At 34.9% G+C, this 15,148-nt stretch overlaps 1 protein-coding gene across 1 annotated transcript; it reads left to right on the top strand.

Annotated features, from left to right (window-relative positions):
• The first annotated feature begins 9,347 nt into the window (after positions 1 to 9,347).
• Positions 9,348 to 15,148, top strand: LOC105780292 (acetyl-coenzyme A synthetase, chloroplastic/glyoxysomal). The gene is made up of 18 exons (XM_012604532.2): positions 9,348 to 9,703; positions 9,988 to 10,134; positions 10,239 to 10,394; positions 10,481 to 10,603; positions 10,715 to 10,883; positions 11,434 to 11,516; positions 11,629 to 11,730; positions 11,804 to 11,892; positions 11,993 to 12,083; positions 12,663 to 12,776; positions 13,182 to 13,258; positions 13,383 to 13,461; positions 13,618 to 13,686; positions 13,773 to 13,948; positions 14,102 to 14,158; positions 14,270 to 14,360; positions 14,465 to 14,563; positions 14,657 to 15,148. The coding sequence occupies exons 1-18, from the start codon at positions 9,500 to 9,502 to the stop codon at positions 14,840 to 14,842; spliced, it is 2,112 nt and encodes a 703-aa protein (XP_012459986.1). The 5' UTR covers positions 9,348 to 9,499; the 3' UTR covers positions 14,843 to 15,148.

The raw sequence follows: 15,148 nt of genomic DNA, 5'->3' as shown, positions 1-15,148 counted from the left end.
ACCTCTTCTTTTCTCCCCCTTCTGATTTAGTCCTAACCCTTAAAAATTTTCAATTTTATCAGTCTAACAAACAAATATATAAAAATTAAAACAAGCCAAAAAAAATTCAAGAAGAAATTAAAGATTTTAGAGATGGGTATTTCAGCTTGGATTTTTTTTCGACCTTCGGCTTGAATTTGTACAATCCAATGGAGAGGGAACCGGAGGGTGGGAGGAATAAGATGGGGGGAGAGGGAGAGGGGAAGGGAATTTTTTATTTTATTTAATATTAATATAATTTTTTGTTTAATTATTTTTTCTCTTAATTCTTTAATTAAATTAAAGTAAAAGTAAAATTTTAATAACACGTGTCACTTCTTAATTGGTTGCAAATTTTTAATGAATGAAACCATATGAACATTAATTACGAAAATACGAAAATAATATTTAGATATCTAAATTTAAATACCTAAATTGAAAAACTTCATAGTTTATGACCAATTATTCAAGTAAGCCTAATTTTTAATGAAAGATTTAATTTGTTAGGAAGAAGATTATTCGGTCAAAAATTAAATGGGTGAAGGAGAGAGGTCTATTAATTATTATTCTTTGTTCCATCAACAAATCTTTGTAAACTATATTATTAGTCATTAAATTACGAGTAAGTTTCGCTTAATCACTTAACTAAAAAAATTACAATTTGGTCATTGAACTACTTGAAAGTTTTCATTCAACTTATTAAACTATTCAAAAGTTTTTACTTAGGTCACTGAGTTGTTAAATTCATTTTTAATAAAAGTTCTGCCAGCAAGCTCTAAGCGATGATTCGATGATCGATATAATGGATCAGTATTCATCGATGAGTAGAAGAACATATCATAGATCCAAGTTGATCTGACGGCCAGTTTCGAAAATCAAAGAAAAAAAATGTTTGAATTTTAGTTCGTAGATTTGTGACGTCCAAAGTTGATTTATGAAAAAACACTAAACTATAGAAGAGAAGGGGAAAGAGAGTTTTCGATTGGTGTAGGCAGTACGAAAATAGAAATCCATATAACATCGATTTTAACAAACCAATTATTTAAATGAAAACTTTTGAATAGTTCAATGACCAAATTATAACATTTTTTTGTTAAGTGACCAAAACAAAAACTTACTCATAGTTTAATGACTAATGGTATAGTTTACCTTTATTTTTTTTAGAATATTCAATTTCTTGTTTTTATTTCGAACTCATATTTGAACATGATATAATATATGATTCTTTAATCAAGTGCTGAGTATACTACTAAGGCACATTGCACTTTTAAAAGAGAATACAAATTCAAATAAGGCACATTGCCCTCTTAATAGAGAACGCAAATTCAATCTTAGAGATGACGTTGTTAGAAGGGGTAGCCACATATCCATGAAAGAATTAACTTTCATGGACAGTAAAACAAACATGAAGGATACTTTAGTTATACAAAAAAAATATGATCTTTGATATGTATAATTATATAAGACTTAAATGCAGCATATTGAACGAAAGAGATACATTGGCAACGGGGATGAATGTCCATTTACATGCACTACAAAAGGAGAGTATTCGGCCATACATTGACTTGTCAATTCATGCATCATTTTTTTATTCAATGTACAACACACATTCATGTACCATCTTTTATGGCTATTAGACTACCTAGCTTGTTCAATAAATAGGGCTCTTTTGTACTCTTGAAAGGAAATCTAGATCAATATACATTTGAGAGTTTAATATCCTTCGTTCTTTGAGAACTTATCTAAACATATCTGAACTTATCAAGATATAAGTCTTGTGGCATTCAACCAATTGATCTTATCACTCTCAGTCTCATCCCTTTTTGGAGTGTGGCGGTCAATCATACCCTAGCTTCCTATCTCTTTATAGATAGTGGGTTTCAGTTCTTCTGCTTTGTTGATACTTATTATTCATTAACAAACTTTATAGAAAACAGGTCGGGTTCTTAACAAATTCGATTCTTTTTTGGGTTTGGTTAACGATTTGAAAGTTCAAATTACACCTATCTTTTATTTATCTTTGTTTAATAACTTCTATTTCTATTTTCTTACATGTTTAGAACGATGAGGAAAACTTAGCATTCTTGTAATTCATAACTCGATTACAAGCATGCATCATTTGGTATCAGAGCTAGTTTTCTAATCAGATGACAGTTATTTTATCTTTCAGTATTAAAAAAATTTATGAAAAAAAAGTTTCATGGAAAAAAAGAGAATAGCACACAAAATTTTTAAAAAAATTGGAGTAGAAAAAGTGAAGAAAATTTTTCAAAGTGTGTTTAGTTGTTGTGATATCATTTTACACCATTTGATATCATTTGGGGTTGTATGATTTTTATTTTTGTCAAAATTTTCATCTTGTTAGTGTTTGTCAATTTTCACCGTTTCTTCTTATTTCTCAGAATAATTGCCACAAACATCATTCACCCTAAGACTACAATTTTGTTTAAGTTCATTCCAAGCAAATTCTTAAAGGACTTAAGAGAATCTAGTGGTAAAAGGCAAGGGTGGTGAGAGCAATAGAGTGGTAAAATCCAAATTGAGTGAAACACTAGTTGAGTGCTTCATCGATTTGTGAGGGTGAGTGAACGAGAGATTTAATTTTGTTACTGATCTTTGGTTTGTTTTATAGCCATTATGTCGCAAGACGAACATGAACCCAGTGAAAGAGGTGGAGTTCCCAACCTTCAAATGCAAGCTATAATGTGGGAAATGTGAAGGATGATACAAGAAGGTTTCGAATAGTTTAGTAAGCGTCTTGAACGTATGGAGGAAAGGTCTCAAAGGGGGAGATCTCCAATAAGTTCGACAATGACAAATACTATGGACATGATGATGAAGGTCATGAACGGGCTTCTATACTTAGCATAGGCCTAAACAATCAAAGGCCTAAAGAAAGCAGAGACTATGAGCGAGTTGATGACAACCTTTTTCACGCCCCATATTTTTTTTACTTTAATTCGCTAGTGTATGAATTTAAGTAGCCTAGTGGTTAGGTGAGACCCTTTTCCTAAAGGTCCTAAGATCAAGCTTTCACACTTTCAACTTTCTAATTAAATTTTTTGGACAACTTTTGCATGAGTCAACTTTCCCTCAATAGCCCCCTTTTCACTCCCATGATCCCTTTTCCATGCCATTGTCCCCTCAACATACCATTTTTCCTCCCTTATCATAGTGTGTTGTCCTATGCACCTAGACAATACTCATACTACTTTTTATTTTATTTTTCATTTTGCTCACCTCCTCTCTCTTTGTCGACCTCCTCATTGCTCCTCTCCCTTTCTTTCTTTTTCTTTTATTTTCACCACCTAAATCTCCTATTCTCTTCCTTTCTCCTCCATCTCACCACCATTAGAAGTCACTGAACCACCGCCATCGCTGTCACGTCGTCGCCACCGACCACCACTGAATTTTTTCATTTTTGATCTTTTCTTCTCCTCTACTTGTAATCGATTTTCTAATCATTCAATTTTAGTACTTTGATCTTAAGAGGGATTTATCCACATCCTATTTTCTAATTCATCTTTTTATATATATTTTTTATATTTTGTCTACTTGCGAATCCTCCTCCCTAATCGATTCGTCGTGGGAAGTTGTTGAGCCCCTATCCTTTTGTTATTGCATAGGTATTGAAGATCTTCCGTTCACAATATTTTCTCGTACTTTTATATTTGATTTAGGCGATTCTAACATTAGGTTTATTGTGCATTACTGAAGTGATATTCGTAAATCTCATATTTGTACCCCACTTTTTGGAAGTGTACGTTTGGACAGCCAATTAAGTAAGTATTTTACTTAATCACTAAAATGAGAATTATTCATTAAAATAACATTATTTTGATGAATTTTTTTTAAACCTGAGGACTCAAGAATCAATCTCCTCCCTTAGAGTTAGAAATGAAGTTGTTATCATCAGAATTTGCAAAATTAGGTGTGGGGAATCTATCTTGTTAAAATATATGATATTTTTGTTAATCATAAAAATCAAAATATTAAATAATTGTTTAAGAAAAACTCTAAAAAGTGAAAATGGGTGAATACACTAAGTATTTAATTGGATTGATAAAATCCGTTAAAAAGGAAGATTCCAAGTAAGCGATTCTAAAACTTCAGATCTGTGATATTATGTATGTGATTTTGTGATTTTCTGTTAAATGTGTTGATATATGTTTTCCTGATACTCATGTAATGTGATATATGACATTATTGAATATGCATGTAAAATAAACATGCCATCGATTTGTTGATATTTTGATTCACATGTTAAGCATGTCATTATATTGATTATGATTCACATGTTAAGCATGCCATTGCTCTAATTCTGTTTCACATGTTAAGCATGTCATTATACTGATTATGATTCGCATGTTAAACATGTTGCTATACTGATTTTGATTTGCATACCTACTGAAAACTATGTTTTGTATGTCATATCACATGCATAGGGTTGGGATACGAATGTACGAATGAAGTTTTGACAGTTTACATTAGTAAGCCATCATGGTCGGGCAACTCGGGGTGGTAGGTCATCATTGTCAGGCAACCTAAGATGACTTAACTGATGGCTTAACCACAACATTCTGTATTTGGCAGCTTGGCTGCATTTTCTGGTGGTTTGTCCATATTATTGGTGTGTTATTGGATGAACAAGTTTTGGGGAACTTATTATGGTGTGTAGCGGAGATGGGTAGGAAATGTTTTCTAGAAATTTGCACTGTTTTTGAAAAAGCGTTGCATCGACATCATTGATATGCATACTGATAAATGTGATTCTAAGATTGTGTGTTTATGAACATGTGATATGTTATACTGTTGAGATTTTGTTTAAATTGATGTTGCTATGCAAATTGACCCACACTGCTTTAAAAGCCCACCCCTTTAAGTTTCTGATTTTTCAAATATTAATCGAGGTTAGGGCATGGGATCAGCTTACAGAGGTGTACTCGGATATTTTTTTCAAATAAATTATCACACTATAAAACTTGGTATTTTGGGATTGTTTTTTGTTATTTTGGACTGTACTTTGGGACATTTCATTTGGTATTTGGATTTTTGGGTGATTATGCATGATTGAATTTTTAAAACTATCATCTAAATTGATTTATAAACTTAGTAAGAAAAACTGGATTTTTCAACCTAATCGACAACTCAACTCAATGTTGATATTTCAAATATAAAACTTCGTTTTTGAAACCCAATGTTATTTGTTCATTAAAATTGTATTTAACAAGACATGTCAAAATTACGATTTCAAATCAACAAACGAGAGTTAGCTAAGATATTTTCCACTGGGACAGTTTTGAAATATGATGTTTTCTGTAAACTTTCAAAGCTAGAGTTTTCCAAAGATAACTAATTTTGACAAATTCTTTCCAAAAGAAAACTTATAGATGCTATTTGGTTTTTCTCAAGCAAATCAAAATGACGATTTTTAAATAACAATGTTAGTCGATAGAAATAGTTAAATAATTCTTTGCGTCATTACTATAACCAATGTGATCTTTGAGATTCGACCATAACGTCCAGGTTGAGTTTAGGGGGTTACAAAATTAGAAGCATCAAGTTGAAAATCCCTTCATTTCAAGAGCGGAATGACCTTGAAGCTTAGTTGGCACGGGAAAAGAATATAGAACTTATTTTTTTATTGTCATAACTACTCTAAATTAAAGAAGGTAAAGGTAGTCACCATTGAATTTACTGATTACGCCTTAATCTGGTGTGATCAACTAACCTTAGTAGAAGGAGAAATGAAGAACAGTCGATGGAAACCTAGGCCGAAATGAAGGCTATTATGCGAAGAAGGTTCATTTCTAGTCACTACCATAGGGACTTATATTAGAAACTTCGGACTCTCATCCAAAGGTCTAAAAGTGTGGAGGATTACCACAAGGAGATGGAAGTCGTAATGATCCGAGCAAATATCGAGGAAGATCATGAAGTAACCGTGGCAAGATTTTTGGTCGGACTTAATCGAGAGATTGCCCACATAGTGGAGCTACAACAGTATGTTAAACTCACAGATGTGGTACACATGGCGATCAAGGTGGAGAGTTAGTTGAAGAAGAAGGGATCTTCTAGAGTAGATAACACTTCTGGTTCTACCTCTACATAGAGCCAAAATGTAAACAAGAAGGATATGGTGTCTCAAGTGAAAAGTAAAATTGACATGTCTAAAGATAACAAAAAGGAATTTGTTTTAGATAAAAATAAGAACGAAGTTCAACTAGGTCGATCAAGAGATGTTCATTCAAATACTTGGGAAAGAGGAACATTACTAGCCAATGCCCTAATCGAAACGTGATGGTCCTAAAAGACAACAGAGAAATTGAATCTAAAGGTGATGCCAAAGAAGAACCTATGCTACTATTGCAAGATACAAGCGAACTAGAGTACCCAATGGAAGGTGAACTCCTTGTCATAAAAAGAAACTTGAACATACACGTTAAGGATGAAAAGTAGCAAAAAGAAAATATTTTCCACACCCGACGCCGCATCAATGGTAAAGTGTGTAGCATGATAATAGATGGAGGTAGTTGCACCAATGTTGCTAGTAATAGATTTAGTGGAGTAGCTTGGTCTGCCAACAACAAAACGTTTGCAACCATATAAGCTATAATGGTTGAACGATGGTGGTGAGACGAGTTTTGGTATCATTTAATATTGGTAAATATATCAATGAAGTTCTATGTGATGTTGTTCCAATGCATGCAGGGCATATTTTACTTGGAAGGCCATGGCAAAATGATTGGAGGGTTGTGCACGACGGCTTCACTAATCGATATTCATTCAAGTTTAATGGGAAGCCGATTACGCTTGTTCCTATGACTCCGAAACAAGTATACGATGATCAGGTTCGTTTGAAAGAAAAAAAAGAGTCAAAATAAAAGAGAATGAGGTGTTAAAATCGAGTAAAAATATAAAAGATTGAAAGAAAAAGATAATGAGAAAGAAAAAGAAAAAGGAAAATAACTTGTGTTAAGAGAAGAGAGAAAATCAAAAAAGAAATTGAATTTTCTGATAAAAGAAAAAGAGTTTGAAAGAGTTGTTATGAGTGGTTAGTCTACTACATCTGTACTTCAGTACAAGGTGGACGGCGTTTTAACTAACCAAATTTATTCATTTGTGCATCAAGATATGTTTATTCTACAGGTACTCGGAAAAGCTTTCCTAAAGTTGATGTTCGAAAAGGTCCGTGACCACGAGAAATTTTTTTTGAGCAAATCGCCAGATTTGAGGACAAATCTTTCTCGAGAGGGAGGGTATGATGTATGCACGATTGCATCATGTGATCATCCAGTTTGTTAGGTCGATGAATGGGTCAAAAGGCAAATGATATCTTCAAATGGATCATTATTGGGTCAACCAGGTGTGGGTCGAAGAGGATTTATGGAAAACCCATAAACTCTCTTTGGTCTTTGAAAGATTATGAAGATGATGGGTTTAAGTTTATACTTCGTAAACAAGAAGATTGGGTCGTTCAAGTGAAGCCAAAGCTAATATGAGAAAAGACTTTATTGGGTTTGCTATTTGTGCTTTTGTTTTTGACCATTTAGCTTACCACCTTTTGAATCCTAATTGATGATACCGTTCTTCTTTCTTTTGAGTTTTATGTTATGTTTTAGTATGTCTATTGGTTTTGAGTCTACTGTTTTATTTTATGTTTTAATCTTGTCTTATATGATTATGTTTTCATGCGCCACTTATATCTTATGTTTGTTGTGTCTATTCTATGTTGAGTGCATATGTGGTGTGTCCTAGTGTGTTATTTTACTATTTCTTTTATATGTCATGTTACAGTCTTGTTTGAGTCTAATTATATTAGGTTCAAATGTTCTAATTTGTTTTACCTTCATGCATGGGAGTCTATTTCTAAGTGTTTATTTCTTTGTTCGAATAAGCACTATTTATACAATTTATAGATACATGTGGTTGGTCACATTTTTCACTTATGCACCAAGTTCAATGGATGACAACATATCCAATGCACCAAGAGAAGTACATGCATGAAGACCTTTCAACTTCCAAGTTTATTAAATGGTTAAAGGGGGAAGCATGGACGATAAGGGGCCTTAATATTTCGGCCGGTACATGTTTTTCCCAAATACATGCACATCCAAGGGAGGTTGTATGACTTAAATGCAACACATAGAACCAAAGAGATACGTTGGCAAGGGGGATAAACATCCATATACATGCACTAGAAGGAGAGAGTATTCAGCCATACATTGAACTTGCCAATTCATGCATCATTTTTTTATTCAATGTACGACACACATTCATGTACCATCTTTTATGGTCGGTTGTAGCTATTAGACTACGTAGCTAGTTCTATAAATAGGGCTCTTTTGTACTCTTGAAAGGAGATTTGGATCAATATACATTTGAGAGTTTAATCTATTTCGTTCTTTGAGAACATATCCAAATTTATCAAGATGTAAGGCCTGTGGCATTCAACCAATGGATCTTAACACTCCCATTCTCATCCCTTTATGGAGTGTGGCGGTTAACCATACCGTAGGTTTCTATCTCTCAATAGATAACACGTTCGGATTCTTCTACTTTGTTGATACTTTCAATTCCTTAACAAACTTTATAGAAAACGGGTTGGGTTCTTAATAACTTCGATTCTTTTTTGGGTTTGGTTAACGATTCAAAAGTCTGAATTGCACCTATCTTTTATTTATCTTTGCTTAATAACTTCTATTTCTATATTCTTACCTGTTTAGAGCGATCGAGCAAACTTAGCGTTCTTGTAATTCATAACTCGATTAGGAGGATGCATCAATGGTCCCATAAAATCTATGCCCCAAATGTCAAAAATTTTGACCTCTAAAATTCCATTATGCGACATTTCATCCCTTTTCGAAATGTTCCCCATTCGTTGACATCTGTCACAGGATTTTATATATTAAAAACATTAATCAAAAATAAAAAAAGCTTAGAATAACATGAAATGAAAAATACAAATTTGAGTTGGAAAGCAATTAAACTCGAGACTTCAAAAATAAAACCACTAATATTTAGTCATCTAACCAAATGAATTAATGTGTTAAAAGAAAAATATCTTGTAAAAGTGTTTTTAAAAACGTGTTTTCCTACCAACTCAACTGAAAACGTCATGCTAAAAATATTTTCTGTTTATCTCTAAAATCGAGATATTTTTTAAATATAAAAAACCTACAACCCTAAATATTTTTTAAAATAGGTGCATACTGCAAATTTACTCAAGATTTTACAGCATATTTTGAACTTCAATATTAATACCAAAAAGTCAACATGATTGAATATTGAGGCGGCTTGCGTAGAATTAGCTAAAAATAATTTTTTTTAAAATATGGACATTAAAAAATGATGATGACCATCCCCCCCATGATTCTCCTCCCTCAGCAGCTTCATCGTTATTAAAGTGCCCTTCTGAATCAAGAATTGGGGCATCGTCATTTGTCAATCACACGGTCGTGCAACACGACTAGTATTGGTCATGGCATCTTCCTCTCCCAAGAATCTGACAACCACCAACCATTTGAGACATGTGGAGTCCATGGCCTCCTTGCCTTCTGGCGCCGGCAAGATTTCCCATTTGAACGCTGTCATTTTGGGGGAGGCTCTTGCTTCCGAAGAGAACGACTTCGTTTTCCCAAGCGATGACTTCTCTCGTCAGGCTCTCATTCCTTCTCCGCACAAGGTTCCTTCTCATTTTTCTCTTCTTAAATATGAATATGAACAATTGCATACACACACATATAGTTGCATGTATCTATGAATATGAATAAAAATATGGTGTTACTACATATGTTTACTTATTTATTTGTTTGTTTAAATCAATAGCAGCAGTAGCAACTGTACATGAAAACAGAAATGGGTATTCTGTTATTCATTCATTTCTCCCTAGATTTGGCATGTTCTGAGTAATTAAATTTATGATCGATGATTCTTACAAAATTGTCATGTGAGGCGAGATGAGATCAGTATCTGGAGATGTACAAAAGGTCAATAGAGGACCCGGCTGGATTTTGGTCAGGCATTGCGTCATCGGAGTTCTACTGGAAGCAAAAATGGGGAGATCAGGTCTGCTCTGAGAATCTAGATGTCAGGAAAGGGGATATCAAGATCGAGGTATTTCTCTCTACCTTTTTCCTTTGTCCATTTTTTTATTTATGTAGTTTAGCATTCGGGTCAACGTAAGTGGAATCACTTTCTTTCTTTCTGGGCCTTACCAGTGGTTCAAAGGCGGAATCACCAATATATGCTACAACTGCTTAGATAGAAACATCGACGCTGGGCTTGCAGACAAAATCGCCCTTTACTGGGAATCCAATGAACCTGGCTTTGATGCCCATCTCACTTATTCCCAGCTACTGCACCGAGTTTGCCAGGTCTATTCAACTTTATATTAATTCTCTGCATATTTTCAACTTCCTCAATTGGAATCACTTCTAAATTTAGTGTGTCTTCTCTGCAGCTTGCTAACTACCTGAAAAGTATTGGTGTTAGAAAGGGTGATGCTGTTATTGTTTATTTGCCTATGTTAATGGAACTCCCGATTACCATGCTTGCCTGTGCCCGCATAGGCGCAGTTCACTCGGTATACATCCTTCTTCCACATAAAATAGTTGAACAATGTCAAGCAACCAAAATACTTTGTTAATTTCTGTTTTTATTGTTGCATAAATTCCCAACGCTTTTGTCATTTCAGGTTGTCTTTGCTGGATTTTCTTCAGAATCTCTTGCCCAACGAATAGTGGACTGCAAACCAAAAGTTGTGATTACTTGTAATGCTGTTAAAAGAGGTCCTAAGACCATCCACCTCAAGGACATTGTTGATGCTGCCCTTGTTGAATCTGCCAAGAATGGGATCTCCATAGGTTGGTATACATTAAGAAACCGGTATCTGATTTGAAGATGCTTTTCTCCTTTGCAGTTCATGCATAGTTAAGTTGGGTCAAACCTATTTCCTGTATTGAATCTTACAACTTTTGCTTAAGACCCTACATTGGAGCACTTATCTTTAACAGAAAACTTGTTTCTTATATCAATGAAAATCTTGGGCAACAGTCTCCCCTTGTGCTACTGTTCCTTAAGTGCTATTCGGAATGTTTTAATAGCCAAGGGCAACGCGGTTACCATTTTCCCTAACATTGCTTATGGAAAGTACCATGTCTTAGTCAGATCTGGCTTAACATAACAAATGTAGATTTAACCAGGTTGCTAATTACTTATGACTACCTGCATCCTGTGCTTTGTAATTGAACTACTAGCTCAAATTGCTTCACTGATTACCATCATGATAAGACAAGATAATCCAAAAGAATGTCTACCAAAGTGGTCAATCACATCACTAGTGAGACACTACTTGCTTAGTTTTTTTTATATTCATTTGGTTGTCTATCAATGGTGATATCTTCTTTTGGGCAGATGTATGCTTAACCTACGAAAACCAATCAGCATTGAAGAAGGAAAGCACTAAATGGCAGGAAGGAAGAGATGTATGGTGGGAGGTTAGTGTACAAAAAATAGAGAAGTATTTGGTGGCCCCTGGTTCCAGTAACCATTATTTTTCAATAGCTTTTTCTTTAATGTGGAGTGCTGATTTTCATAAGCTTCATCTAGGATGTTGTCCCAAAATATCCAACCACTTGTGATGTTGAGTGGGTTGATGCTGAAGATCCCCTTTTTCTACTGTATACTAGCGGGAGCACTGGGAAGCCAAAGGTGTCGCTTGGTATAAGTATTGTATATAGTTTCTCATTGTCCTTTTCTATGTTCTAATTTGAACTTTGTAAAGGGCGTACTCCACACAACCGGGGGATATATGGTGTACACCGCGACAACATTTAAATATGCATTTGACTACAAAGAGTCTGATGTTTACTGGTAATTTTGACACTCTTCGCCCTTGATGTTTTTGGAATTTATAAATTCTCACTGTTTGGTAATCTATTGATATTGGGTCTTGACGTATCTTTTACTTTAGGTGCACTGCTGATTGTGGCTGGATTACAGGGCATAGTTACGTAACCTATGGACCTATGCTTAATGGAGCAACAGTTGTTGTATACGAGGGAGTAAGTTTCTTTGTTGGTATTTAACATAGAAAATATAGATTAGGCTTCCAAGTTTGGCAACTAATTCAGCAATAGATCTGACACTGAATAGTGTTTGTAATGTAACTTTTGATTCCCTAGGATTGTCATTAGTGACTAAGGAGAGAAATGTTGGATGAAACATCATGGTGTATAGAAGATTTGACGTGTCACGGTGTTTCTAAAAGTTTATCAAAAGAGCATCTAGGTAGTAAAAGGCTGCAGAATAAAAGAACGACTATTTTAAGATTTTAAAAAAAATAAGTAAATGGTGGAAATATGGGGGATTATATTTTATTGTTTGCATCATTTACATTCTTGTTAATTATAGAAATGGGTGAATTTCCAAGGATAAGACTCTTAGAAATAAGTGGAATAAATTTGCAGCAGCATATCAACATGAAAAATATATTAAAAATTACTTATCAAAAGAAAAACTTGAGCGTTGGAGATATAACAGCCATTAGTGAGTGCAGGAATCTTCATCTTAAACCCGATATTTGATTTCAATATATTATAGATGTTTCAATAGATAGCAATATTTCCACATATTATATGCAGGCCCCAAATTACCCTGATTCTGGAAGATGTTGGGACATTGTTGACAAATACAAGGTGACCATATTCTACACTGCCCCTACATTGGTGCGCTCTCTCATGCGTGATGGTGATGAGGCAAGCTGTATCTCTAACCTTGTTTACACTCTAAAATCTCCGGTTCAAAATGTTTAGCAGAACTGCTGCAAATAAAAAGAGCTTCTTGTTATTATTTTGCTTCATTTATGTTGGTATTTGACACCCTAGTTTAGAATTTCCACCTGCTTTTTTCTTTGTTTTTTCTTTAAACATTGTCAACTAAAATTAGAGTGACAAAGATCAGAGCAACTCCATTCAATTTTGCAAGCATTCAGCTATTTGTTTAATTCTGGCATGAATGTTAACTTGCATGATCTGCGAAACTATTTTTGGGCCTGCGAAGAACTATTTTGCTTGGGGTGTCATGTTTCGGAAGAATGTATTTGAGTTCCACTTGATGCATATCTAGACTTTGTATTGATTTCACAATTACTGTCTTTGCAGTATGTTACACGCTACTCACGGAAGTCTCTGCGTGTTCTTGGAAGTGTTGGCGAGCCCATTAATCCAAGTGCTTGGAGGTTTTCAGCCTTATATAATTTCTTTTAATCAATAGGTTTTCTGTTTTTGAACTTTCTTTTATCTCCAATGCTTTCTACATGTAAAAAGAAAGTGTTTAACCTAAAACAATCCTTGTTACCATAGGTGGTTCTTTAATGTAGTTGGAGGGTCTAGGTGCCCTATTTCTGACACTTGGTGGCAAACTGAAACAGGTGGCTTTATGGTAATTCTTTTTCCTTTATTTCTTCATGTTACATATTTTGGTAGCATTTCCTGGAAAATATTATTATAACCTTTTACCTTGATGACTTAGTTGAATTTACTCTGCTTTGTGTGCATATTTCAACTTTTTTATTGTTTTCCATGTCTTAACTGGCAGATTACTCCTCTACCGGGTGCCTGGCCACAGAAACCTGGTTCTGCCACCTTTCCTTTCTTTGGAGTTCAGGTTTATTGCAATACTGTAACTAAAAATTAGAGGTTTTTTTTTTCTTTCAAAAATTTTCATAATTTTTTTTTCTGTTACAACTGCAGCCTGTCATAGTGGATGAGAAAGGAACTGAGATTGATGGTGAGTGTAGCGGTTATTTGTGCGTGAAAGGCTCATGGCCTGGTGCATTTCGAACTCTTTACGGTGACCATGAGAGATATGAGACAACATACTTTAGACCATTCCCTGGATATTATTTTACTGGCGATGGCTGCAGTAGGTACGATGGTCCTAACACTGAAATTTCTTTTTGATCGGTCTGGACTTTTATTAGTGCAAAATATTGATTGCTAATCTTTATCCCTATCCATTTATCCACTGATGGCATTCTAGCCCAGGCACCAGCATTGAGTTACTGTTATATCTGTTTCAGGGACAAGGATGGGTACCACTGGCTTACTGGAAGAGTTGACGATGTTATCAATGTTAGGTATATTTTACTGAAGCTCTGCTGTTATCTGGCTTGTTGAATGGCTTCACGTTCCTTATTATTATTTTGTTTTTCCACTGCCTGCGAATGATACAACCTTAATATTTGCAGTGGACATCGTATTGGCACAGCTGAGGTGGAATCTGCTCTAGTTTCTCATCCTCAATGTGCAGAAGCTGCTGTGGTTGGTGTTGAGCATGAGGTAATCAAGTGGTCTGTTGCATCTGTTTAAGAATGATGGCCTAAATAGCCCCAAAGCATGCTTGTGGTTAGTAAGTCTAAACTTTCATTTTTCCTTGATGTTAGGTTAAAGGACAGGGCATATATGCCTTTGTTACTCTTGTGGAAGGTGTTCCTTACAGTGAAGAACTTCGGAAGAGCCTTATACTCACAGTGCGAAATCAGGTTTGAATTTATTGTTCCAATGGTTGATGTGGGAATGGTAGCTGCATTATCTTAGGTCTGTTGTAATCTAAGGAATATTCATGTGGGATGCAGATAGGAGCATTTGCAGCACCTGACAAGATACACTGGGCACCTGGCCTCCCAAAAACGAGGAGTGGAAAGATCATGCGCAGGATTCTGAGGAAAATCGCATCCAGACAGTTAGATGAACTTGGAGACATAAGCACGCTTGCAGAACCAGGTGTAGTTGATCAGCTTATTGCACTTGCGGATAGCTGAAACAATTACAAGTGTAGCAGAAGTGGGTCAGAGTTGAACACTGTTGTTTGTGCTTTCCTTCTACTTCTAGTTTGATTGATGAACTATTATTATTCATTTTGTTGTCATTACTAATGTATTTCTCATCCTAGGGTTCCTCTATGTTTGTCTTTGGAGGTTGTTGTACTTTAAACCATAGTGCGGGTTTATATATCATGTGATGCGATGCGAGCTAGGTGGTACTTGTAGACCAATGTACAATTCTACTCTGAAAACAATAATCACCATCACAATAATAATAATAATAATTGTACTTCTTTTTCTTCC

This window comes from Gossypium raimondii, chromosome 4 (genome assembly GCF_025698545.1).
Source record: "Gossypium raimondii isolate GPD5lz chromosome 4, ASM2569854v1, whole genome shotgun sequence".
Classification (NCBI taxonomy): Eukaryota; Viridiplantae; Streptophyta; class Magnoliopsida; order Malvales; family Malvaceae; genus Gossypium; species Gossypium raimondii.
The sequence above is the reverse complement of the archived record's forward strand: the minus strand, read 5'-3'. Positions and strand labels throughout refer to the sequence as shown.

What these genes read in the sequence shown, in the direction of transcription:
- LOC105780292 (XM_012604532.2), top strand. Translation starts at nt 9,500, where the DNA reads ATGGCATCTTCCTCTCCCAAGAATCTGACAACCACCAACCATTTGAGA. An exon ending in TCATTCCTTCTCCGCACAAG is followed by an intron (nt 9,704 to 9,987) that starts GTTCCTTCTCAT and finishes AGATGAGATCAG; the next exon opens with TATCTGGAGATGTACAAAAG. An exon ending in TTCCTTTCTTTGGAGTTCAG is followed by an intron (nt 13,687 to 13,772) that starts GTTTATTGCAAT and finishes TTACAACTGCAG; the next exon opens with CCTGTCATAGTGGATGAGAA.